The sequence below is a fragment of the Pyrus communis genome, chromosome 7 (genome assembly GCF_963583255.1).
Source record: "Pyrus communis chromosome 7, drPyrComm1.1, whole genome shotgun sequence".
NCBI classification, from domain to species: domain Eukaryota; kingdom Viridiplantae; phylum Streptophyta; class Magnoliopsida; order Rosales; family Rosaceae; genus Pyrus; species Pyrus communis.
The window spans coordinates 26,403,993-26,429,300 of record NC_084809.1 but is presented as its reverse complement, the minus strand read 5'-3'; the positions used below and the strand labels follow the sequence as shown (position 1 = coordinate 26,429,300).

General features: G+C 35.7%; 1 protein-coding gene and 2 pseudogenes across 1 annotated transcript; 1 reads left to right on the top strand and 2 right to left on the bottom strand.

Annotated features, from left to right (window-relative positions):
* Nucleotides 1-902: 902 nt before the first annotated feature.
* LOC137741071 (transcription repressor KAN1-like) lies at nt 903-8,324 on the top strand (annotated as a pseudogene).
* A 1,499-nt stretch (nt 8,325-9,823) lies between these two features.
* On the bottom strand, nt 9,824-12,208 carry LOC137740748 (BTB/POZ domain-containing protein At5g60050-like; annotated as a pseudogene).
* A 6,594-nt stretch (nt 12,209-18,802) lies between these two features.
* On the bottom strand, nt 18,803-22,294 carry LOC137740085 (uncharacterized). Its single transcript, XM_068479884.1, has 3 exons — nt 21,875-22,294; nt 19,798-20,035; nt 18,803-19,342 (listed from the first exon to the last, which is right to left on the bottom strand). The coding sequence occupies exons 1-3, from the start codon at nt 22,166-22,168 to the stop codon at nt 19,188-19,190; spliced, it is 687 nt and encodes a 228-aa protein (XP_068335985.1). The 5' UTR covers nt 22,169-22,294; the 3' UTR covers nt 18,803-19,187.
* Nucleotides 22,295-25,308: the final 3,014 nt, after the last annotated feature.

The window sequence follows — 25,308 nt, the reverse complement described above, 5'->3', positions numbered from 1 at the left end:
TCTAAGTCTATGTTACTATTTTTATGCTCAAGGATTGGATTTGAAAACCCTAGCTAGCTGCAAGCATAAGAGTGGAGATCGTTAAAGATGGAGGAGGATGGTGGGCTTGGAAAGGAGAGAGTCATGTCGGAGAAAGACATAATAAAAGCGCCATGTGTGGCAGACAAGGTTGGTGAGATATTAGAAGGGATTATCTGGGAGGGATGTAAGGGGGGAATTAGACGGTAAAATAATTAACGTGGGATTAGGGTTTGCGAGGTATACAATGTGCAAGCAAACAAAAACCCCTTTGTGGGTCTCTAGCTAGCTAGCTCACTCAGATATCATAAGGTCAATGCCTCAATATTTTTCAATATTATCTTATCATCACACACTCATAATTTCAGAATCTCACGAGAATTTGGAAAATCCAGGGACAAAATATTTTGTTTTTATTACTATTATATATATTATGTGCTTCCAATATGTAGAAAATTTAAGCTAATAAGTACAAACCCTATATTGGTTTATATTTATGCATATATGTTCTATTGACTGCTGTACTGTGAAAAATACAAAAAGGTATATAAAAAATTACAAAAATAGAGAGAGAAGAGAACCAAGGAGCGAAGAGGGTGGGGGGAAAGGAATCAGGAAGAGGGTGTCTTTCTCTCTCTAATATTTTTAATCCCGTCGTCTCCGGAGCAGGGAAACCCAAAGGGACCATAGTTTTTGGTGCATTTGATGGGTTTTGACCAGAGAGGGGAGAGAGGAAAGAGAGTGGGGGACCTTGTGCTCTTTCTTTTCTCCTTCTTCTTCTAGTGTCATTTTCCAAGATATACTCTCGAGAATAACCAAACCCAAATACTATAACTTAAGACTTTCTCTCTTTTTTTCTAGTTTTTCTTTCCATGACTTCTCTCTCTCTCTCTCTCTCTCTCTCTCTCTCTCTCTCGAGCATGTCTGTTCCAGAAGATTGCTGTCTTTGTTTGCTTTAGCTCGGTAACCCTTTTAACTTGTTCCTGCACTCAATAATTTGGCCTTCAAAGCACACACACACAACACTTCAAGCCTTCTTCTTTGTTCTTCTTTAATTGATAGCTAGCTTTCCGCATATTCTTTGGAAAAAAAAAAAAAAAAAAAGAAAGAAAGAAAGAAAAAAAGAACCAAATCTCCCCCAAATATCTTGAAGCTCAAAAGAAATTACCTCTACCTTTTTCTTTGATAATTTTCCTCAATTTTCTACACTCACGAAGAAAAGAGAGGCTAGCTAGTATTTGGTTTAGTAAAGTAGTGAATCAGAAAATGCCCTTGGAAGGGATTTTCATAGAACCCTCTACAACCGGAACTACTAGTTCTCAAATTCCTGATCTTTCTCTTCATATTAGTCCTCCCAACACTACTTCCTCTAATTCATCATCAATTTTCAATAATAAAACCACTAATGAACCCCAAAATCCCACTACCCAAGCTCACACTGGGCTATCCCTAGGGCGATGCTTCACCGGCGGAGCTCACGAACAAGAACCACCACAAAACCCATATCAACAACAAAGTTTTCATCTTCACAGTTCCAACAGTCATTTAAGCCACTTAAATCACGGCGTTTCGCTGCTTCATGTCTCATCATCGGAGCGTTTAAGGCCGATTAAAGGGATTCCTGTCTATCATCAGAACCGTTCATTCCCTTTCTTGCCTATGGACAATATTATCACAAGAGATCATCACAAGGATTCCAAGATGTGCTTTTACCCAGGACCTCTTCCACCTTCCTTTAACCATCCTTTTCCTTCAGCTGCCACCCATAACACGCAGTCTACACCTTATTTCGGAGGAGGAGGAGCCACCGGCTTGGAGCCCATGTCAAGATTTATCGGGTTCTCACCAGTGGATGCGTTTAAATCAAACAACCAACTGCACCACCACCACCATCTTCATCATCACAATCAGTATGGAATTGGAGGAGTTGGACCTATTTCTGAGGGTTCTCATCATGGTATTATGAGATCGAGATTCTTGCCAAAGCTACCGACAAAGCGGAGTATGAGAGCTCCGAGGATGCGATGGACAAGCACTCTCCATGGTAGATTTGTTCATGCTGTTGAGCATCTTGGTGGCCATGAAAGTAATCAATTATTCAAACCCCTCTTTTTTACTTCATTTCTTAATATATATTTGGAAAAAAAAAAGTAATTCCCTTTTAATTCCTTCATTTCTTGTTCTTAATTTTCTTCTTTTTCTGGCTTAAATTTTTGTTATGATTTTAAGGAGCTACTCCAAAGTCAGTTCTTGAGCTCATGAATGTCAAGGATCTCACTCTAGCTCATGTCAAGAGCCATTTACAGGTAGCAAGCTACTCTCTCTCTCTCTCCCTCTCTCCCTCTCTCCCTCTCTCTCCCTCTCTCTCTCTCATGTGGCACGGTTACCAATGCGGAGCTGTGAATGAACGAACGAAAGAGTAGTAAGCTATGATATTTGTATTGAGTTTGTCTGAAACTTCTGGACTACTACAGTACTGTCTTCCCTCTCTCTGTGTCTGCTTTATTTCAGAGTAAATTTTAAAAAACAAATGCATGTCATAAAACAGACAAAAGTAGTCATCATTTCCCAATAATGAAGTATTGTTCATATAATTATTTCCTTATCCAACATCAACCTCGTGATTAATGTGTCGTCCTTCCATCTTTATTAATTCATACATGGAAACCAAGACAGTCCCAGAAGCCCGCGGAGAGAGAAACCTAGCTACAAATTAAGAGATCTGAATTATATTAACTAGGTGATTAATTAATGGGAAGGGGAATAGTTTTATGATTTTTATGTGAGTTTTTATTTAGACATTGAATTTATAATTATTATTAATTAAATAGCCGATGATTTTTGCAGATGTATCGAACTGTTAAGACCACTGACAAGCCTGCAGCTTCTTCAGGTAATTCGTATTGCTAACCCTTTTACCTCTTTTTCTGATTTTTTGCTCCTTTAGCAGCCTTAACTAGTTAACTTTTTCTTACTTATTACCCTTCACTTCACATTAATTTTTTACCGCACAAATTTATAAATCTTTGCTTTCCTTTCCTCCTGCTTTCCTTTCCTCCTGTTATTTATTTTCCTTCTAATTGTACTAAACCCTGTCGTAGATAGATAGAGCTAGCTAGGGATATGTATATCTATGTGTGTGTGTGTGTGTGTGTGTGTGTGTGTGTGTGTGTGTGTGTGTGTGTGTGTGTGTAGTCAACATTTGACCATAAAACCTAGTTTGCTAATACATATATGCACTCACATGCATCCCGTGCTTCCATTCCATGAAGACATCATGTCATCATGTCATATACACATAATATTATTGTACCATATTCAAATAATACAATGTACATTGTACATATCGCTTAAATAGAAATAATTAATACGGGTGTAACTTGATTAATTTTGATTTGTTTTCCCTTGACATTAAGGGCAATCGGATGGATCTGGCGAGGACGACATACTCTCTCCGATTAGCAGCGCAACGGATCATCATGGACTACACAATACTCAACAGTTTCCGGAGCAACGAGGACCGTCTGATCAGTCTGTGAGACCAGACGTGGACTACACTTCCAGTACCACTCTTTGGAGTAACTCGTCAAGGTAGAGTCCTCATCACACACTCTCTCTCTCTCTCTAATGTTATATATACGATGCTATATGTATATATATGCCTGAACTTTTTAATTGTGATTTTTTTTTTTGTTTTTTTTTTTGTGTGGGGGAACTTAAATTATAACCGTACTATAGGTGATTCCCTTCTTTGCTTTTGCATGGTACCTTATGTAGCTTAATGCAAAACCACGTCCACCATTTTTTTAAAGAATAAAAGGGTTCCCGGCTGTGGCCAAGCAGCTTTTGCTTTATTTTCTGTTGGTTATTTTCCTCTTTCTTCGTCTTTTCTCTTCTGCAAGATTTTCTTTGGTTGATTAAGAATTCTTATTAAAATATAGCTAAGACTCGCACTGACAAAAATCAAAGTAAGAATAAAACAATATATTCCATTATACAAAATTACAAATAAACTAAAGAAACAATTTTAGATCAATATTCTTTCCTTTAAAAAAAATTCCACCTCAAATAATCAGATTTGTGGCATCAGCTTTGATGGGTTTTAAAGAAAAAGCAGCAAACACAATCAGAATCGTTAGCTGAGATAACAGAAAGCAAATACAGTTACACTTTTTCTTTTTTCTTGAGAATTATTAATTTAACTTGAGAGCTGTTTCCTTATGTTACTGATATTATAATCTGGTTCTTATTCTTTCCACGAAGACATTGCAGTATATGACCAAAAATGTCATTCCCTCTTGCTCTTGCTCCCCACCTTTTTCCGAAGTTCGAATAACTATATGTATTTTATAAACTGTACTCCACCCTTGACATATCATCTCAAATGTCTTTTGGCTTCTCTTTAACTAAAACAAAAAGATAAAGTCTTATTTTTGTATTTCGTTTTAATAGTTTATTTCTTTGAATAAACTAAATTTAAGAAAATCTCAGAGCAACAAACTCTTGAGGGAAGTGTTCCTTAATTATGCGCACTCATACCGACGTATCATATACCCAATAGTAGCAACTTGAGTCCTGCTAGTTGCCCATACGGCTTTTGGGATGATCTAACTAGGTGCCATATTCGGAGGACAATAACCAATACATGCATGGCAGGAATGTGAAATTTATGGAGACGAAGTATGCGAATGGCGATCACAACTAATAACGGAGAGATATGCTCCAATGCCACTCTTGGCATGTGGATCGACTAGTAGTATAGCCTCGGCATCATGGCTATTAGGTTAGGGAGCTAACTGTAACTTCTATCCCACCAGCTATAGCTACATATACAGGAGAATTACTTGTGGATATGCTACTAAACATGCTCAGACGCACTAATTAACTCAACTCGTTCAACAATTGTAAAGTTAGTTGCAAATAGAAGATCAGTTGGATGAATTGACAAGGGTTTATGCATAATTTATAGAGGATTTAGATGAGTCAATTGTAAAGTTAGATACGTTAAATTGAATTTTGTAATCCTCGCCATGAGTGAGGAGAATAAATCTTTCCTAGGCTTTGATACCATGGTGACTAGAAGATTTAGAGAATGAAAGCAAGCAGATTGAGAAAACCTTTGAAAGAATTGAAGGCTCTATATTTGGTATCTAATAAGAATGATTACATGATAGTGATCAGTACATCAATGAGTAGGTATATACCCAGATAGTAAAGCAACCAACTCTTATTAATCAAGAGAGTTAATGAACTAATGCTTAACTAGTTATAACAAAATAGTAATTAACAACTAACTATACGTGCAACACGTGTACTCTCTCAGCACTTGAGTTATCAGAAGACCGAAAAATGGCGGGGTATGTGCATTGATTGAAGAAATCCTGAAACTCATTTAAGCTAGAAGAGATCATCTCTTGTGTCACGTCAAGCATGTACGTCATTCTTCTTGTGCCTCATCATGCCCGATTTTGCCTAGTTTTGGGAGAATCCTGGTTGTGGCCCCAGGAATACCACAATCGAATGCAACATTATTCTGTCTGTGCTTTACTCATATGGTAGCTTAAATGGGCTTAGCTAGATACTAAATTAAAGACTAATAAGGCATTTTATTTAGAAAGTTGATGAATGTAAATAAAATTATAAAATGCATAATTTTAGTTCGATATACATTATTATTTCATTATCTGAATCTTTTGGAGCGTCTGCTAGTTATCATAGCTAAGTTCACCAAGTTCATCTTTTAGAGTTCTATTGTATAGTCTATTTTGGAGTATTTGGAATTTACAATAGGTTTATGTGATGTTTCTTATGGTACCCTAGGCTAAACTGTGCACCCGTCATTAAGTTAATCCGTCCTTTACCTTCCTATGTTTGGTAGACTTAACTATTTGGGATTTAGGGTTTGAATTTTGCTAGCTTGTGAGATTCGAGTGTATTGAGAATTCTCCTTTATGAATTGTGCTTAGAGTAGGTAATTATTTGAGAATTCAGGGGACATTATTTCGTTTTCAATTTGAAATAATGTTCTTCTTTTCTGATATTTGAGTTGGGGTCTTCAGTTGTTGAACATGAATATTCTAACAGTGAATATTCAAGCAATAACCGAAAGGAATGGTCCGTACTTTATAAGGATCGCCATGAACCTTTGGAGCCGTGCTTTATAAGAACTAACATGATTGTGAAAATTGTGTTACAAGACAACCACATTTGTGTTAATTATTTGAAACGCCATGAGCAGTTAACAGGTACATCTAATACGGTGTCAGTTTACTCTGTAAATGGCTGGTGGAGGCATAGTGAACCCAAAACTTAGCCTAACGAGTGGCCCTTTTTACTGGAGACCTTCTCCTCAACTTTACGGAAGGTTTAGTTTTAGTTGTCATAAAGGTCTAAAAGATTCCACACATGATATAACGGTACAATCTGTTATATATTGATCTTTTGTGCTATATATATCACTTGAAATTTGATTTGAATTTGGTGCTAAAGTTATTTTTCTCCATGAAATTAATCTCAGTAGTAGAGAGGAGTTTCCACATGCTAATTCTCATGACATGGACGGGCAAATACCAGCAGTATCATCCCAATTACAGAAAATGTCTGGTCATAAAATTCAGGTACTAAAATCAATGTTTTCAATTTTCATAATCATTTAACCAACTTCAATAACGCCTGTATAGAGAACATCCACCGTACGAGCATTCGTGCAAGAGCATGCATAGTAGCCCATTAGGACCTATAAAAGTTAAAAGTTGTGATGATTTTCATTTAGATTGACGAAGCTCATTTTTCCTTCTTGCTAGCAAATTCTCAGTCTAACGTAGACAATGTACATAAAAAGAAAAGTTTATGCATACCAACCACACACAAACGGTTAGGAATTTCATATTTGACAACCAAAAAGAAAGTGAGATGTGAGCCCATTTCTTGCCTCTAGACCAAAATAAAGCATAAACTCAAACCCACATTCCACACATTCGTACACTCTAAAAGCTGTTGAGAATGAGTTCCCCATTGATGCGAGGAGGGACATTGCATGGGCTTATAAGAGGTTGGGTTACTCCCCATATTGTCAATTGGTTTTATGGTAGAACCTCAACTTTTTTCATGGTATCAGAGCAAGTTGTCTCACGTGTGAAGCCAAACGGCCACATGTGCTCCACGTCACCCCGTTGTGTTGTCCACGTGTTAGGCTCGAAGATTCGCCACACGTGAGGGGGCGTGTTAAGAATGAATCCCACATTGATAGGAGTGCATGGACTTATAAGAGGTTGGGCTACTTCTCATATTGCTAATTGATTTTATGGTGAGACCTCAATTTTCTTCAAAAGCTAACACGAAATCCTAGCTTCCTTCTGAGCCCAAAAAATTGTATATCCCCTCTCTCGCATGCAATCTTCATTTACTCAGTCCCAAATGGCCACCATCGCCACTGTGCGTCCCTTGCTTGAGGTCATTAAGGCCTCCATTTGCCCGACATAGCCACCTTCCACTTTCTGTTTTATACTCATTAGAATCGAAAGCAATTATCTGGGCCTTATAGTACTTGTTTTTGTATTTGTCATCATATGATCTAGTCTGATGAGAGAGAAACACAAAGACTCATAAGGTCGTCCCATCAAAACTTTTCTCCTGCATGGAGCATCTCTTCACATGCACACCAATGCATTTAATGCATAAATTTTGGTATAACATACTCCTGGATGTCTTACAGGAATGTGATTCAGACAACCTGAAGAGCTATTTGGGATCTAATTTTGATACCAGAAATCCAAGCTTGGAGTTCACGTTAGGCAGACCGGACTGGAATGGCAAAGCACATGACTGATTCAGTTTCCATCTTTTCATGGTTTACTTACTCTCTTGGAATCAAAGTGTTAGAAGAGGTTAGTTGAGTTATTTGAGTGGATAGAAATTCTTTTAGGATTTCTATGACGAGCGGCTATATCATATGTAGTTGCTTAAGTTTCATTAGTCCTTTAACTGGGAGTAATCACATAACAATGGTGGTTTGTTTCACCTCCTCAAACCCATTATGGCTATGTATATCCCAGCCATCCATGTCAGCCGGAAACTTGGAATTTTCCTGGTGAATTCCAGCTTTGGTTTCGTGCAAAAATCAATGTAAGTTAGACGGAAATTCGTGATTTTTGTGTTTGATAAAATGAGAGTTTACAACATCATACTTGTAACAGTTGGCAGTGGGTTTTTTTCTTTACCAGAAATGCTTGTATTTCATTAGTTTGACATCGTCTTTGTTGTTGCCCAAGTACTTGTTGTATCCAACCATAGTTGGCTGGGCTACTGATAAAATTTTCTTAATCCGGAAGATTTATTTATTTGATTATATCTTCTCTTCCCCATGCAGTTCTAGTGTCGCATGAGGTGATAGCGTACTTTTGGCCATCAAATAAAAAAAATGCGGATTCATTGCTCCAACTAGGGTTATAAGAGTTCACTTGTTTTTAGCTTATTCAACCTCAATTCGTAATTGAAATGAATTGAGCTAGAACAAAACATAAATTAGGCTCCTTTAAAATTTGAGCCAAGCTTGAACTTTGATATGTTCAACATATATAAAACTCGTAAACAACTTATACTTTTTTGTGATACAGCTTGATTTGGTTTGAGTTTGGCTCATAAATTAATTTTACTTTATCTTTAGGTTTAAATGTCAAAATGGTCCCTGTGTTATATCCCTTTGGCCAATTTAGTTCATGTATTTTTAATTTAGCCAATTTAATTCTAATGTTTGATAGAGTTAGCCAATGTCATCCTTTTAGTTAAATTGCGGTCAAAATTTTTTCGTAAAATTAGTTTTCTGAATTTATAAGGGTTTTGAATCTATTAAAAAAATTTAAAGTTGATTAGCATACTGTTAATATTCCATAAAAATTGATCAGAATCCACGAGCCGGTGCCCCAATGGTAAAGGGCAAATTGCGAGGCTTCCTTCAACTAAAAACTGGAGGTCTCGGGTTCGAAACCCGATGCTGGAATGGAAGCTAGACTTGTAGCCAGGGGGAGGCTAAAATGCCTCTATTAGTCTTTCTGGCCCTGGGAAGGGGTGGATAACCGTGGCTTGCCACTAATTGTCCCCCTTTTTAAAGAAAATAAATAAATAAAAATTGAGGAGGAAGATCAGGATATTTCGACAAAGTTGAAGGACTAGAGGAGAGGGATGTTGTGGGAGATAGACTTGGCAATTTCTTATACGACCTATTAATTCAACCTAAAACGACACAAAGATAACGAATTTCAGGTCAATACGTTAAGTAATCAGGTCATTATCGGATCATACGCTGAAAAACCATTATGAATAGGTTCTATTAAGTTTACCCACAAGTAACCATTTCAACCCATTACAAAAAAAAGTTAGTTTGATAATTTTAAACTACTAAAAAAAAATTCCAAAGCATAGTAGTGACAGTATTCAATCTCACATAAATGAGACTAAAAAAATTCCAAAGCACATTAAAAAACCAGGGACTCTACCGAGTCCAATCCACTAGTGCACATAAGGTTCATATAAAGTAGGGTAAATTACATTTTACCCCCTCGGGTTCGGGTCCAATTTCGATTTCTTACGATATCTTTAAAACATTTCAATTTCATACATCCGTTAGAAAATCTGTTAAGTTAACCGTTAAGTGATGACATGACAAATATAGGGTCCCAATTTGTGCTGACGTGGCTACCACATTTGTGCCACGTGGCTAAACACTTAATAAAAATTTTAAAATATTAAAATAAATAAATAAAAAACCAGAACCCAGAAATCCTCGACCCACTTTTCCCTCTCCTCCCTAGCAAGCCCCCAGAAACCTATCCCTTCCCCAACCCCCCAAACATGGGAATAGTACCTGAGCATCAACCAAAATGGTTCCAGCAGGGACGGCATTTGCAAGCCTCAAAGTGCAGAGAAGCAGGATGCTAGGCAGCAAAGCAGGATGTTTTCTATGCATCATCCCAAAAAGTCCTTTGCAAAAAGGCAGCGAAAACAGGCTACTCACTCCAATCCTTTACGGTTGAGTTCGCGACTTGAAGCTTGATCATCCTCTCTACGAGCCACACCAAGTGTTTCCCCTTGGTCATTGTGGTGTGGAGGTTGAGCCTCTGGATGGCCTCAGTCTCCTCATGGTCGCTGTGACTCCGGGACTCATGTACTCCTCCATAGACTTCTTGACGACCTTGAAGGTGGCCCTAAAATGCCCGATCCAGAACTCGCTTAACCAGATCTCTGGACCCAAACTTCTGCAGCAATTTTTCGACGAAGGCCTTAACGAACTTCATGATCGGGTTATGAATCAATGCGAGGATAAGACCGTACATCATCTCCTCGTTTAAATCGGGGGTTCCAGAAACCCTAGTGATGAGATCTTTGGCTTCGTCTTCGCTCAGGTGAGGGATTAGGGCAAGCACTCGAGCTTCATCATCTTGGGTCTAAGGGACGGCCTCTAGGAATCGAAGGCAGAATCGAACGCAATCCTCGAAGATAAGCTCCGAAGCCATCAAAAAGAGGTCGATCATCATCGACATGGTGGTTATGGCGGAGGCGAGGTTGGGGTGTAGAGGAGTTGGAGGGAAATACGAGCAACAGAGGTCGACAGAACCCGCAGGCTGATGTGGCGGATGACATCATCTTGGGCATTAGGGTTTTGGGGTAATGGAAGGGTTACGGGGGAGGTAGGGATGGGGTGGGATGGGATGGAGAGTTGCGAGGAAGGGATCGGTTTTTGGGGGGTTGCAGAGGAAGAGAGGGAGAAGTGGGTCTGGGAATTTTGGGTTTTTTTTTTTTTTTTATATAATTTTTTTATATTTTTAAATTTTTATTAAGTGTTTAGCCATGTCAGCACAAGTAGGAACCTCATATTTGTCACATCATCATTTAACGGTTAACTTAACAAATTTTCTAACGGATGTATAAAATTGAAATTAAATAATAAGTAAATGTATAAAATTGAAATGTTTTAAAGATGTTGTAAGAAATTGAAATGTTTTAAAGATGTTGTAAGAAATTGAAATTGACCCCAAACCTGAGGGGGTAAAATGTAATTTACCCTATAAAGTACCACATCAAGCTCATTTCCTAGATCTAATCCATGAAGCAACTTTATCTTTGTGCAACCTTATTTTGCACGTGATGGAGACATATTCAGTTTTCACAGGATGTACTCATTTCCTGAGCTCATCACCTTATGGCACCAAGAGCAACACATCCAAAACAAATTATGTGATGCTGAAGATGATATGGAATGTAGTTTCAAATGACAAGTCAGTTTCTAGTCAAACAGTTGAAGGGGGAAACTAAATGAGATTCCAATCTAAGGTCTATATGAAGATTTGAAACTGAGATCTAGACTTAGAATAATCCAAATGTTAAACCAGAAATCATATACTGTAGAGTTGACACACAGATTTAATGCATGAGAAAAGGTTATGCAGCTAGGGTTTCTAGTAAAGAACACAAGAGGAAGCTCAAAACTTTTTAATGCACTTTTAGAAATCTAAACTATCTAACCAATGAACAAATGAAGCCTATGACCCTTTTTTTATGGAAGGCATGAATATTTCAGGAGACCAAGAGACACGTGTCAAGTCAAAAACCAATCTTTACAAAGCCGTTATCAGGAAAAAGTTCTCAATTAGCCCATGTGGGTTGACTTAATATGTGTGTCCAGCTTGAGTGAAAGCAACAAGAAATTTTGACAAGACATGACCACTAGACAAAAAGAAAATTTTAAGCATGAAATGCATATACATGAACAAACCTTTGAGGTGATATGCAACAACCTTGAATATTTGTTTCCAATAACAACAACCCATAATCAGAGTAACTCCTAAAACCTAATTCGAGCATGTGTGGTACAAATTAAAATAATGAATAATGACAAAGAAATTATATAAGTCTAGACTTCACACATATATACGTATACACACATAAAATACATTTTCAAAGGATAAACAATATGTTGTCGTCACTTCATGAAATAAGACAACTCTAGATTTTGTTGGTGAAAAAAACATCCTTGGACTAGTACAGCCATATATTCCACTTAAGTATTTACATTACTGCAATACAATTTCCAGGGTATCCTAATATATACCAACTCATAGAAAAGGAACTTGTGTATCTCGACTAAGAGGCGCACAAAAGTTATAGCACAACCAAATTTGGCAACGAATGCCATTACATTAACTCATTTCCTTAAATTTTCTCTTCCTTTCATTCAACCTAACTATCCATCATTCAAATCCAAAAATTCAAATCCCTCCACTACCAAAAATTATCATTTGCCCGATGAACCTTATTTGGTTAGGCAAACAAACTTTACCTGAAGAAAAAAAAGATTTAATCGGGCAAAAGTGGTCAACATTTAAGTTTTTATTTTTAGAGGCTTTAAGCAACAAAAACAATTTGCTAGACAAAGTATTTTTGTTTGGCAATGTTTTGGCTCCAAGGAAAAACTTTAGCGTTTATTACGTCGTATCTTGCACAAAGAAAATTCAGTACGTCAGCTTATTGATATAACTATAATTACATACATTCTCATGCCCTTTAGTTTAGATTCTTGTTATGTTTTTTAGTGAATTTAGTTTGTTTCACTTAGTTTAATGTTTTTCTTAGATTTGAAGAGTGAAGATGAAGAAAGAAGAAAAATGAGCACTTTTGCGATAGAAATGAGTTTAGCATGATGGAAGCAGAAGCTTTTGTGTAGTTCAGACAACTTTACGGTTTAAACTGTAATTCCTCATAATGAACCAACTGTTGAGCCTTGTACCATTAGAAAGATATGGAAGTTAGCTTTCAGAGGAATTTTAAGGTTCATGATTCCAAGTTTCCTAGAAGACGTTATAGTGATTCTTATACTAGACTTCTGTCAGCAATGCTTACATGGGATTTGCAAAAAGATTTCAGATTTACAAATTTTAATCAAAGGAAACGTGCAAAGCAAAAGGAGAGCTATTAGAAGAGTTCAACATTATCCTAAAAGGTTTATAGTTAATATATTTACTAGTTTGGTGCACCACATCATCAATATACCAATCCAAGTAAGAATAGAATTAAAGCGTGTTATTCAAGTAAGGATTTCAACATTTATTCAAGACAAAAAGAAGGAAGACAAAAAGGACTTTTGGGGGACCAGATTTGGGGGAATGTGATTTTCGAGTTCAAGGAGAAAAGGAAAGGTCACAGACGCCAACCATCTATCCTATCCATTTTCATCGTTCGAAAGTTTTTCATGTTTTTAAGATTTGTAATTACGTTTTCATATTCTATGAGTAACTAAACTCTTTTTCTAGGATTAGGATGATGCCCTAGCATGGATGTTTATGGTTTTTAATGTTATTGATTAGATTTCTAGTTTCTTTCAGATGAATGCTTAATCATTGTTTGAATAGTTACTTTTTATTTGAGTTCTCTGATTGATCACCTTCGGACTTTGCATCTAGTAAGATTGGAAGATGAATTTGAGGCTAAACTTGCAATATAAGTCAATTAGCTTCTTGTGGTTAGGTGTGGTAAATTACATTATTGCTTGACAAAGAATAATGGTTTGCTTGGTTCCCTTGTTTTCTAGAGCGTAAAGAGTCCTACTTGTTAAATTTATGCCATAACCAGGATAGACTGGATGTTAGGATATATGACCTCTGCCTGAACTAGGAGAAGATTATTCACTTAAGGAAAACTGTGGTCTAATGTGCCTGAAAACTTAGATATGAGAATTACCATCTAAAGAATCAAAAGATCTATTCAATGCATTGAAACCTAAACTAGATTGCTTGTGGTTGATTTTGAATCCCTAGATTTTCACCATTGTTTGTCAAATCTCAATTTTCAACGTTATTATCCCATAGTACTTTCTGTTTACTTTTCTTTTTAATATTGTTTTCGTTTGCTTAAAAATCAAATATTCAAAACAATTCTCTACAATTTCATTGAAATCTTTAGTTTAGATTGAGTATAAGTGGTGTTTGTTTCATTAGATTTTCTTTAGGTTATCAAATATTGATTAAGTAAGAATCTTCGTGGGAACGACACTTGGACTTGTAAGCCATTATATTCCGATATTCTTGTGCACTTGCAAATTTACACCACTTATGTGACCTTGCTGACTATGTGTTTCATCGGTTAAACTATAAGGTTCATTGAGCAAAGTGTAACAATGACTTGTCAAAAAAACCACCGAAACTTCATTTGCTCAACATGTTTTCGTCATTGCCCAACAAACCATTTTGTCAAGCAAAATCCTGTTTATTAAAACAGGTTGTGCAGTTTTCTCTTTCTTCTTCTCCTTTCTTTCTTTTCTTTCCCTACCTTTGAAAATATGCTCTCTATCCCTTGCCTATAAATGGAGCCAGATGCCTCAATTTTAGGACATTCATCAAATACAATCTCTACAATTAAACAAAACCATGAAGGATTCTTCAATCAACCTAACTACTTTTCAGCACAAACCCAATTACTCTTCAGCAAAACTATCTTAGCTCTTCAGCTACAACCTCAAAGCCTTCTTTCAAAGAAATAACATTGCCTAAGATCACTAAGACCTAAAATTTTTTCAACTATGCCACCTCATGGTATGATTTGGTTGATAAGCAATTCCAACCACCCAGATTTCCTTTACAAGGCGTATGTTTTGTACTAAGTCCTATCCGAAAACGGTGACCTCAATGGACTTTTCTAAATTATCTTGCCCTTCATGGCGTGAGTCTTGCTAGAATTTATCTATTATGTTCTTTATATTTTCAGTCAATTTAAAATTCAAGTTATATATCTCAGCCCATCGGCATAGATTTTACTTTTGTGAATGTTTGTAATCTTAGCTCCATCGATGAAAGGATTATATTATGCTCCCCATTTTAGTTTCTATTTCACTTTCATTCACTTTTTAGGCAAGTATACATGAAGTTATACTGAATTTTAAGTCCTTATTAGATCGAGGCACATAAAAGAACTTAACCAATCTAACATTTCACCTGGTGCACAATCATATAGTTAAGATGTCAGATTAACACACATCTTCACATATTCAAACACAAACAATGTCTGTTGGCACCCTCCAACAATGGCAAGCCTATTCTTTCTTTCTCTGGAATCATTCATGGCACTAAGTCTGAAAACAACAATCTGGCTAATACGTGTTTAAACCAATCCAGACTCTGTCTGAGTTTTGACAACAACATTTTATCTGTCGTATCTTTTCATTCCAAATTTTTCCTTAATCTTCTTTCATGACGGAGACAATTCTTCTTCTGAAAAATTGTAGATAACCTTCACCCTTAAGTTCATGGCCTAGTTGTGCATGAAGCAAATTAACTTTGTGCACCCACATGGAAGTGCTCACAACAAATTTCGACCAAGAATCGAACTCTGGTTTGATGCCAAGTTGAAAAATAAAGAGTTTTGGTAAATTGAGAGTTCTCTAATAACCTCACAAACTTCATAATACTTTATTATTTTTCATAAGGGATTTTTATATGATTACAAAGGAGCCATAACAGAAAATAAGTAAAATCAAACCTTTGTCCACAAGACAAGGAGACCCAAACGAAATCAAATCAAATCCTAGTTAAATAAAATCTATAAAATACTTTCTTTTATGTTTTCCAACAAATTTGAACTATTGTGCAAGAGGTGAGCACACTACTCTTAACAACTTGGTTTAATTTATCATGTACAACAATATCTTGTTTAATTATCATAATATGGAAGCATTCTTTCGTACAAGGTCACATCCATTATCTCTTATTTTTCTCATTATTGCTTATGGCTTAGTGACCATGTCATTGGTAAACTCAAACATGATCATAAGGTGCATACTTTGATAGATAAAGCTAAAATAAAAAGATATTAGAGTAGAATATATCCACCCATTGGAGTAGAATATTATATATCTCATCTCTTAAGGTAGAATATCGTTGTATCAAAAAAAAAAAAAAAAAAAGAACTAAAGTAAGAGTTTTATTCAAAGGGATTTTATTACAACACAACAACATAAATTATAGGGTTATTTAGATATAGACCCTTGAAACTCCTATTTTCCAAATAAAAACCCATCTAAATTTAAACATTCAAATAAAACCCAAATTTCAAATAGCCTACCATGTAGACAAATATATGACCAACTATTACAATACAATTACAACTTATGCCATAGAATCCTAATTTGGTCAATAAATGTTATTACTCATCCTAATTATGATGAGCAATTAAATCCATATGGATATTTTACCTTTCTTGTATCATAAATATTAGCAACATATATAAATTAATTTACCAAATTTAAAAGAGAAAGACAATCTTATACAGAAAAAATAATATTGTTTGAATTATGTAATTACTTACATACAAATTAATTTACCTACTTATAAAATATTATACTAATAAACCTGCATTTTGAATCATGTAATTACCTACATATAAATATTATACTAATTTACCAACATTTAAATTAATTTACCTACTTATAAAATATTATACTAATTTACCTACATTTAAATTAATTTACGTACTTATTAATATTATACTAATTTACCTACATTTAAATTAATTTACCTATTCCAAAAAAAAAAAAAAAAAATTAGTGATATTAGATAATGTTCGAATGTTGTGGGTTTGTGCTTGTAGGCAATTAAATAAACTTTTAATCTAATGCACATAAATCATGTAGGTAAATTAGACCATTTTGAAAGTAAACTAGACCCTTTAAATTTTGGTTTGATGTAATAGGTAAATTAGACTATTTTGTAGGTAAGAATTGTGCGGAACATATAGCTTTTGTTTTGTGTATTAGGGATTGGAATATTAGCCGAAGCTATTTTAGGTTTATTGTTGTGTTGGTAGGTAAATTAACTTATATATGTAATGCACAAAATTATGAAATTAGTATTATTATTTTTCAATTAGCACGTTATAACAATTTGAAAGTTAATACATTGAATATACAATGAATGGCATGAATTATTTTGTAAAATATATAAAATTAATTAAATGTATATAACAAGTAACTGATCCAAAAACCCCATCCAAGTATTAATAGGGGTAGTTTAGGCATTCGAAAAATACACAATTTGAAAAGTCAAACTTAATTAAAGAATTTGTTTAATTGAAGGTTAGTCAATGGGCTTTATTCAAGAAAACAAAAGGAGATGGGTTTTAGTAGAGGAAAATATTGTTATCAAAGAACTTTTTTTTTTTTTTTTTTTTGAACAAACGATATTATCTGAGAGTGTGGGCTTAGCCTCACAATGGACTACCAATAATGTGGTTTAAATTCGTATTTGGCGAAGATCGAACCGAATACCTCTCTTAAAGAAGAAAATAATTAAAACAAGAAGACCTTATAGAATAATCATTAGTTTTATTCAAAGGGAGTTTATTACAACACAACAACATAAATTATAATGGAATGCATATCGTTATCAAAGAACTTTTTTTTTTTTTTTTAACAAATGATATTATCTGCATTAAGGGAGAGAGAGAGTGTGGGCTTAGCCTCACAATGGGCTAACAATAATGTGATTTAAATTCGCATTTGGTAAAAGTTGAACCGAATACCTCTTTTAAAGAAGAAAATAATTAAAACAAGAAGACGTTATAGAATAATCATTAGTTTTATTCAAAGGGAGTTTATTACAACAACAGAAATTATAATGGGATTCCTTCTACCCTGTCCCTGCCCACCCCTCAATACACAAGGCCACTATTATTTTTCACAACAACAAATTAAATTGGTTAAATGGTGGATAGCATTTTCCTCCCTTATAACCATCTCTCGTGCAAAAAGGCATTGCAACAAGCAATATCTTCACAATATCCCTGGCATATATTTCAGCGCTTACTGAAAAACAATTGAAAACATCAAAATAATTAACAGGAATTTAATTTGGTGCTTAACAAAAATCCAAGAAATTAAAGGTCAAACATATATATCGACTACATTCCGAGTGAAAAGAAGATGATGACTATGGCTACTGCAACGATTAAATTCTTGGTAATGAGAGAGAGATAACCACAGGCCATTTTACTTTCGATTTCTACTGATTATAATGCTACATGGCTTTGAGATGGTGATGGTATTTATAAAATTAGGAGGATATCTTAGTTAAGAAATATAATATTAGGTTCATGCACACATTTATGCCCAATATTTTTGCATCCTCCAATTCTAGTAAGATTTTAATGTCAAATGATTCAAAACCTTATGTTTAAATCTCATTAATTTCCTTTCCATCCACAGAGTTTTGAAGTCAACAATGCACTTACTAAACTATAACCTCAAGTTAATGAAAACAGAAAGGGAAGTTTTATTTGAACCTATATAACCAATCCAGACACCTCTGGCGCAACAATTAAAGCCTCTGTCACTTAAAGTTTGTGTGATGGCAGAGTGTAAGAACCTTGACTCATTGGGAACACCAAGCGGGGAAGACATCAACGGTGGCATTTACAGGTGTTGAACCTGATCGGGGTTTGGTAGTTTGTGGAGGATTCAGGCTGCTGGAGCTCTGGAGGGCCTAGAAGACAAAGTGGGGAAGACATCCACGGTGCAGTGAGACAAGTTAAGTTTCAGAAAGGGTTTTGTTTGCGGCTTATTTATTGGACGAGATTTCTTGGGTATCAAGATTTGTTGTTTTGTAACTAATTGATATCTAAACAAGTCAGTCAGAAATGCTAGGTGTGATTGTCTGATTGACTAGTCTCAGTGTTCATCTCCATGCGAGATTTTTCCATGTACCCGGAGCATGAGCAGTATACCACATGGACTGGTTAACTGGAATCCAAACAAATGATACCCAGTGCTGCTAACACAGCCTGTTCATACATGTACAGACCAAAAAAAGAACGATACAGCATTATACGAGCAATAAACGACCCAAGCTGCAGATTGCTATATACGTGAAGTTCGTGAACAGATCACAACTCCTCGAGGGAAGAGTGGCTGCGTTTAATTATACAAAATCGGCCAATACATAGTAGTTGCATATGGACAAGAAAATAGACAAACTAGGTAAAACCTATACAATAGCTGGCCTATCTTGCCTTAATAGTAGTCCAACAAATATGTATCAAACTGCAGATAAGAAACGATGTTGTCATAGATCTCAGGAAGGGCCTAGAAACCTGGCATATGCTTCAATCGGACAATTTCTTTTTATTAATCTTCAATTGGAAGCTTTACCTATCGCTGAATGATGGCGAGCATGCCTACCGTAAGAGTAAGCTGAAATCACCGAACCAGTCACATTCAACGATTGCTTAGCAAGGCCTAGAGATTTCGTTGTTGCCAGCCACATGATCCAAAAGAATCCAATCCAACCTAGTTAGGGGAACAAAGAAAAATGATAAGAACCTTGACTCAATAGGAAGTGGAATTATAGACAATTCAAAATATAGATCCATCAGCCATCAATAAATTGTATTATACAGGACATGAACTGATCTGAAGCCTGGGAAATCGGTACCAAGGGGCACACAAACACTTCAACAGAAACAAAACAAAGTCAGTCAATTGGTCCTTCTCAAGTAGATAAACTAACTACTTTTTTCATCCATATGTGTAGGCCTGATAAGTAATTTTCATCCATATGCGTAGGCCTGATAAGTATAGTGGTTGAAAATTTAGAAACCTACCATCAATATAGTCGTAAATGTGATGCTTCTGGTTATATAACACTTTTAGACAATAAGGTTGTCCTTAGATATGTAGGGGTTAGGTATTAAAAACTAAAAAGAGGTAGGAGAAGTAATGGTTAATTGGTTAACTAGCCCTACCTGCAGCTATCAGAACAGCTCCAATTGCAGATATTGTTGTGGCGGAAATAACAAAAACAGCCACTGATAACGCTCCAATGTATATCACTGTTACACAGGCAAAGAAAATGGCCAAGAATCCTCCTGCAGCTGCCAGAGAAAGTAGGAGAGAGATAGCAACGGCATTGAAAGTTGCTGCCGCAAAGAAAAGCGTGAAGACAAGCAACCCTGTCAAGGCAAGAAGAGTAATCGTGCCAACCTGCATCAAAAGAGTCGGTTGTTAACTCAAGTGTTGACTTGAATCGATCTATATATATCAATCGATATCAGCACTTACATTTAAAAATTAGACTTGTTGGAATCACAGCAAGTGAAAAATTAGAATGGATCTAATAAAATTAATTGAAAAAACCAAGAACAATAGGACAAAGAATTTGAGGGTAAGTACATTTTCTGTGGTGATTAGTTATTATTCATGAAGACTCATTAAACATGAAGAGGAATATCAATAAGATCCTACAAGGAATAATATGCATAACATAAAATGTCTTGCATCCATGATATAGAAAATTGCGCCCAAAAGCAGGCATAAAAAATAAATTATCCTCACTCAACATATACCAAACAAATAAGAAGCTATATCACACGAATTTATCTGATGAAGGAAACAGATTTATCATTCACAAGAATAGGTAATCACAACTACCAGACAAACTCTGTTTACAACTGCAACTAAAAGTCTAAGACTCGCACATAATTGAGCTATCATCTAGTGTTACAACTGTACTGTGAACTCTGTTGTCTATCATGCCCCCGCAAACTTGGAGTGCAAAAAGAAATCAAGCAGAAGCCAAAGCTTCAGGAAATATCTCAGTAAGTTGATCCTGACTGAGCACATAATGAACAAGGGATATCCTTACAGGTAACTTTTTCCCCAACAAAGTATTCACTTCTTTGAATTTCCTTGAATTGTTCTAACAACAATACCTTCTTCGACTTCTATTCTACTTTATGTTTCGTCTTGTTCTTCTAATTCTTCTTCCTCTATTTTACGTGCAGTTCTTATGGACGATTTATCAACTGTTTCATCTTTAGCTTCTTATGACACTTCAGTCCCTGTGAATACCCTTGTAATGCCTCCTTCCTCTCCTTTTTCTGTCATCAACCGCCACCCTAAGCCAATGAGATCCAAACCTGGTATCTCCAAGGAAAAGGTTAAGGTTCCCAATGCACCATATTCGTCTGCAATCATCGTATACCACAGATTCTACATTTTCTACAGTTGTTAAATCCCTGAATGGAAGTCTGCAATGCCAGCCCTTCAACAAGCAACTTGCTCTTTAGTTCCTTTTCCATCCAATAACAAACTTGGCCACCCCCACAATATACAAGGTCAATGCAATGGGACAATGAAGCAGCAGATAATCGAGACATTCACATTCATTTGTACACATGACAGACCAATGGGAAGAAAGACACTAATAAGTCCCACTCCTACATCTGTCCCTGATTTCCTTGTAAGCCACCTTCATACAATGTGAACGAAATGTCGTGCAGAATGCCCAGCGGGACTCCAAATTATGAGCTTTTCCTTGTGAGTTGTGTCCCATTGATGAATTGACCCTCTATTCGATTAAATTTAGAACCCGCAAAATTTTTGAAGTGGATGAATTCCGCCACCATAGTTGTCAACCTTTGTTTTTTTTTAAGCGGATCCGGGGTGACAAAGAAAGAAAAAAGGGTTTCGTCGTCTTTTCCTCAACTACAGGATTTTCTAGAATGCACCGGAGCATACTATACACCAAGAACCTTGGCCATTCAATCCCTTTGACGCACATCGTGCGTAGCATACACCGGAACATAAAAGAATTTTCATTAGAACAAACAAAATGTTACTTCCAGAGCTAAAAAAATTGTGTTGCTTTTATATCCATGTACAAACCCCAGATGCAAAATGTACAACCTTCATAAGCACACAGAGCTCTGGAAACAAAGAAAGAAAAAAAAATAAACTCCATCTTTCCTAGATTGCAATGTACAAGTAATCAAAGCACAAGGTACAACTAATTCAAAAGCTAAGATCACCGACAATACTCACAGAGATGACTAGCAGTGCACGGAGAGGGCTCCCCCTCCGAGTCCAGAGAAGAACGTTTCGCCCACTGTTTCTGGAAGCTTCGTGAAGCAACGGACCGTTCTTGGCTAGAGAGGTTTTGATCCGTTGAAACAGCGGAGCAGCAGCACCGGCACTGGTGGAGCCGGGGAAGAGGATCTCAACAATCAGACGGTGGAAGATGCCGTAGAGAGTCTCCTCCCGGTTGGTGTGGATCTCGCCGTCGTTGTCGGTAACGTCCACGTGGACTCCGCCGTTGGTTCCGTACGGCTCCGCCATTGGGGGACTTAACGGACGGTTGAGTGAGCAAGGACTGAGCAAATCTGATAAGGCGATTAGCGAATTTGGCAGTGGGAATAATACTGTTTCTGATGATGATTATGGGTCCAGGTGGTGGACTCGACGGAAGGCCCAACGGTCAGAAATTACCGGGCTTATTTAGTTTTCTTCATTAAAAGGACAGTTGTGCCCCTTTATGGGTGAACATAGAAGGTGGTTCTAAACAACTCCCGAGTCCCAATCATAGTTTTCTACGCAATCGTAACGAATGACGAAAGAGGAGTTCTACTGATCCGAGTAGCTATTGACCTGTTTAATATAATCTTACAAGCCAAATAGTAGTGAATAGATTTCAAACACTATTTATATCCACTTAGCTTAAGCTTCACCACATGACAATCAGTTTAATGTCCTGATTAGTTACAATTTTCTTCTACGCGCCAAAACCTTGCCCGACATTTTTATTCTTGCCCTACTACATTCTTCCGTCTCCTAAAGCTTTTCAGTAAAGCCTAAATATTTACTGTCTTCGCCCTACCAACTAAAGTTAAAACTTAGCTACCTACCTACCTACCTTTGTAGTACTATACAAGGTTCTAAAAGATGCTAGACGGTAGTTAGACGGCGAGATGAGGGCTAGCATCAATGTAGGGCCTAAGCAGACTAGGTGGCTATATTCAGATGTAGACGCAAGTTGCAATGCAGAGATGCAGATGCGAGATGCGATGCGACAGTTGGAGCTAAGGATCGGCAACGGTTATTGCGGGCGGGCAACCGCGGTTATTTACCCATAACTGTTTATGCTCATACCTGCATAACCGTTAACCCTTTGGGTAATTGCCTAAACGGTTATACTCATACCCATAACCGTTTATAAACGGTTAACCATACTTATAACCGCATACCTATTTAACCGTAACCGTTTAATACCCTTTTTAACTGTAACCGCATACCTATTTAACCATAACTGTTTAATACACATTGACCCATTTACCCTTTTTAACCCGTTTATCTTTTATTTTGTTTTATTTTATTTTTTTTTTACCATTACCCATTTTTCACTCGTCATGTTTTTTAACAACTTGAAAATTAAAAAAAAAAAAAAATTGTCATAATTTTTTTTTTTTTTTTTTGACAATTAAACACCGTTATAGGTACATTCATCATACATTTCCGTATTTTAATTTTTTAAGTCCTTATACCATTCCAATAATTGAAATAATAGTTTACGGACGATAATTTTAACTGTTACCAGTGAAGATAATATAATATTTACTAAGTATTATTGGGTTACGAAAATTGTTTTGAAGACATTTCAATCAATTTCATGGTTACCCGCAAGAAATATAAGTTAGGGGAAATTAGGTTCTCATCCTTCCTTTTGCTATTCCATTGATTAAAATCATATTCCTTTTCAATTTTTGATCAAGGTCCTTGGGTATTAATGTTAAAAATGTTACAATTAGTATATTTATATTTATGACTAAATTTTTTATCATATATTTTCAGTTTTATTTGTACCCGTTTTTAATTTGTAATTCTTTTTAATTTGTACCAATTTTCTTTTCAGTTTTAATTTGTACCCATATATTAATTTCTTTTTGTCCCTATATTTTTTAAAGTTTATTTGTATTTGTACCCATATATTTTTTTTTATTTGTACTTTTTATTTTTGCTAAATGCACCCATGCTAATTATATGTACCTAGTCATGTAAAAACTTTTTATTTTGTTATATGTAAAATGTACCATTTTTTTTTATATAACAGCTATTCAATTTTTTTTTAATCCATTTTTTAACTTATATGGGTACACTTTTTTTTCTTTGATTGTAAAATGTATCCATGTCAAGTTTAATTGAAGAAATTTACTAATGTTATTAAGCCCTTTTTTTTTTTTTTTTTGAGATTTTGAATCAAAGAATATTTATAGTTCAAGACCGCATCCAAAGTCTCCCTTTAAATTAATTTGGCGAATTCATTGCGGATGAGAAGCATCATTCCTGCAGCAGTGTTATTGAGAGAAGGACTGATGAATTTCTTGCTAATTTATTGGGTGCTAAGTATTATTGGACCGAGAACATGGTTTGTGTTAATTTTACATATATAAAATAAATGGGTAAACGGTTACCCGTTTATAACCGTGATTAATACCCATAACCACCCATTTAAATTTCACTGGTAACTGTTTATTTATTTAAATGGTTACCAATAACCGTGAAGTTTAAATGGACGGGTAACCGCGGGTATTTTGCCCATCCCTAGTTGGAGATGTGATGCTAACCAAATAAAAACTAGACGTCATTAAATTTTACTTATTTAAATTGCTTTTATTATTGGAACAGGTAGCAAGAGCTTGTTTTTATCTTCGTATGACGCGAAATCAAAGGCAATGCTATGACCAAAATGATAAGCCAAAATTAGTAAATTACAAAGTAAGAACTCTACTGATCGATCGAGCAAATCGTGGTCCCAAAATTTCAAGCGAGAGGTTAAGACTATTTACTCTGTATTAAATGAACAAAACAAATATAGTACAAGATCGAAACTGAAAACGATCGAATCAATGGAGGATACTCACTCTACTGATCGACCCAGCAAATCGTGGTCCCAATTTCAAACTGAGTTTTTTCAATCCGAGTTACGAAACAATTATAGTATAAGATCGAAATTGAAAATGATCGGATAGAGGACACTGATTACTAAACAGTGCATGGGTCTACTTTTTGGACAATCACTTTCATATTATTATTTAATTTTCTAGCACATATAAGTGACATGCAGTACTACGTACTAAACTGTAACATCATATTAGGTTAGTTTCTTCATGTAGACAATCGTTGTGATTGATTCGCTTTCACACATAAGACCCACTGTGGAATATCACTCTCTTCTTTTCCTACTCATCGCACTTTGCATAATGTTAATAACTTTGAAGTTTATGTAAATAATTTTTATTTTTCAGGATTTTTATTGTATGTGTTATATAAATTGTGATTATCCTAATTGATTCTTGATCAGGTATGTTAGTTAACATTATCCATGACGTATATTACATGCAAGCACGTGTGTAAACTCAAATTAAAAGTTCTAGATTTTTATTTGTTTTTTAAACAAATTATAGAGAGTAGCAATAATTGTA

What these genes read in the sequence shown, in the direction of transcription:
- LOC137740085 (XM_068479884.1), bottom strand. Translation starts at nt 22,168, where the DNA reads ATGGCGGAGCCGTACGGAACCAACGGCGGAGTCCACGTGGACGTTACC. An exon ending in GTGCACTGCTAGTCATCTCT is followed by an intron (nt 20,036 to 21,874) that starts GTGAGTATTGTC and finishes CTTTTGATGCAG; the next exon opens with GTTGGCACGATTACTCTTCT. An exon ending in AGCTGTTCTGATAGCTGCAG is followed by an intron (nt 19,343 to 19,797) that starts GTAGGGCTAGTT and finishes TCCCCTAACTAG; the next exon opens with GTTGGATTGGATTCTTTTGG.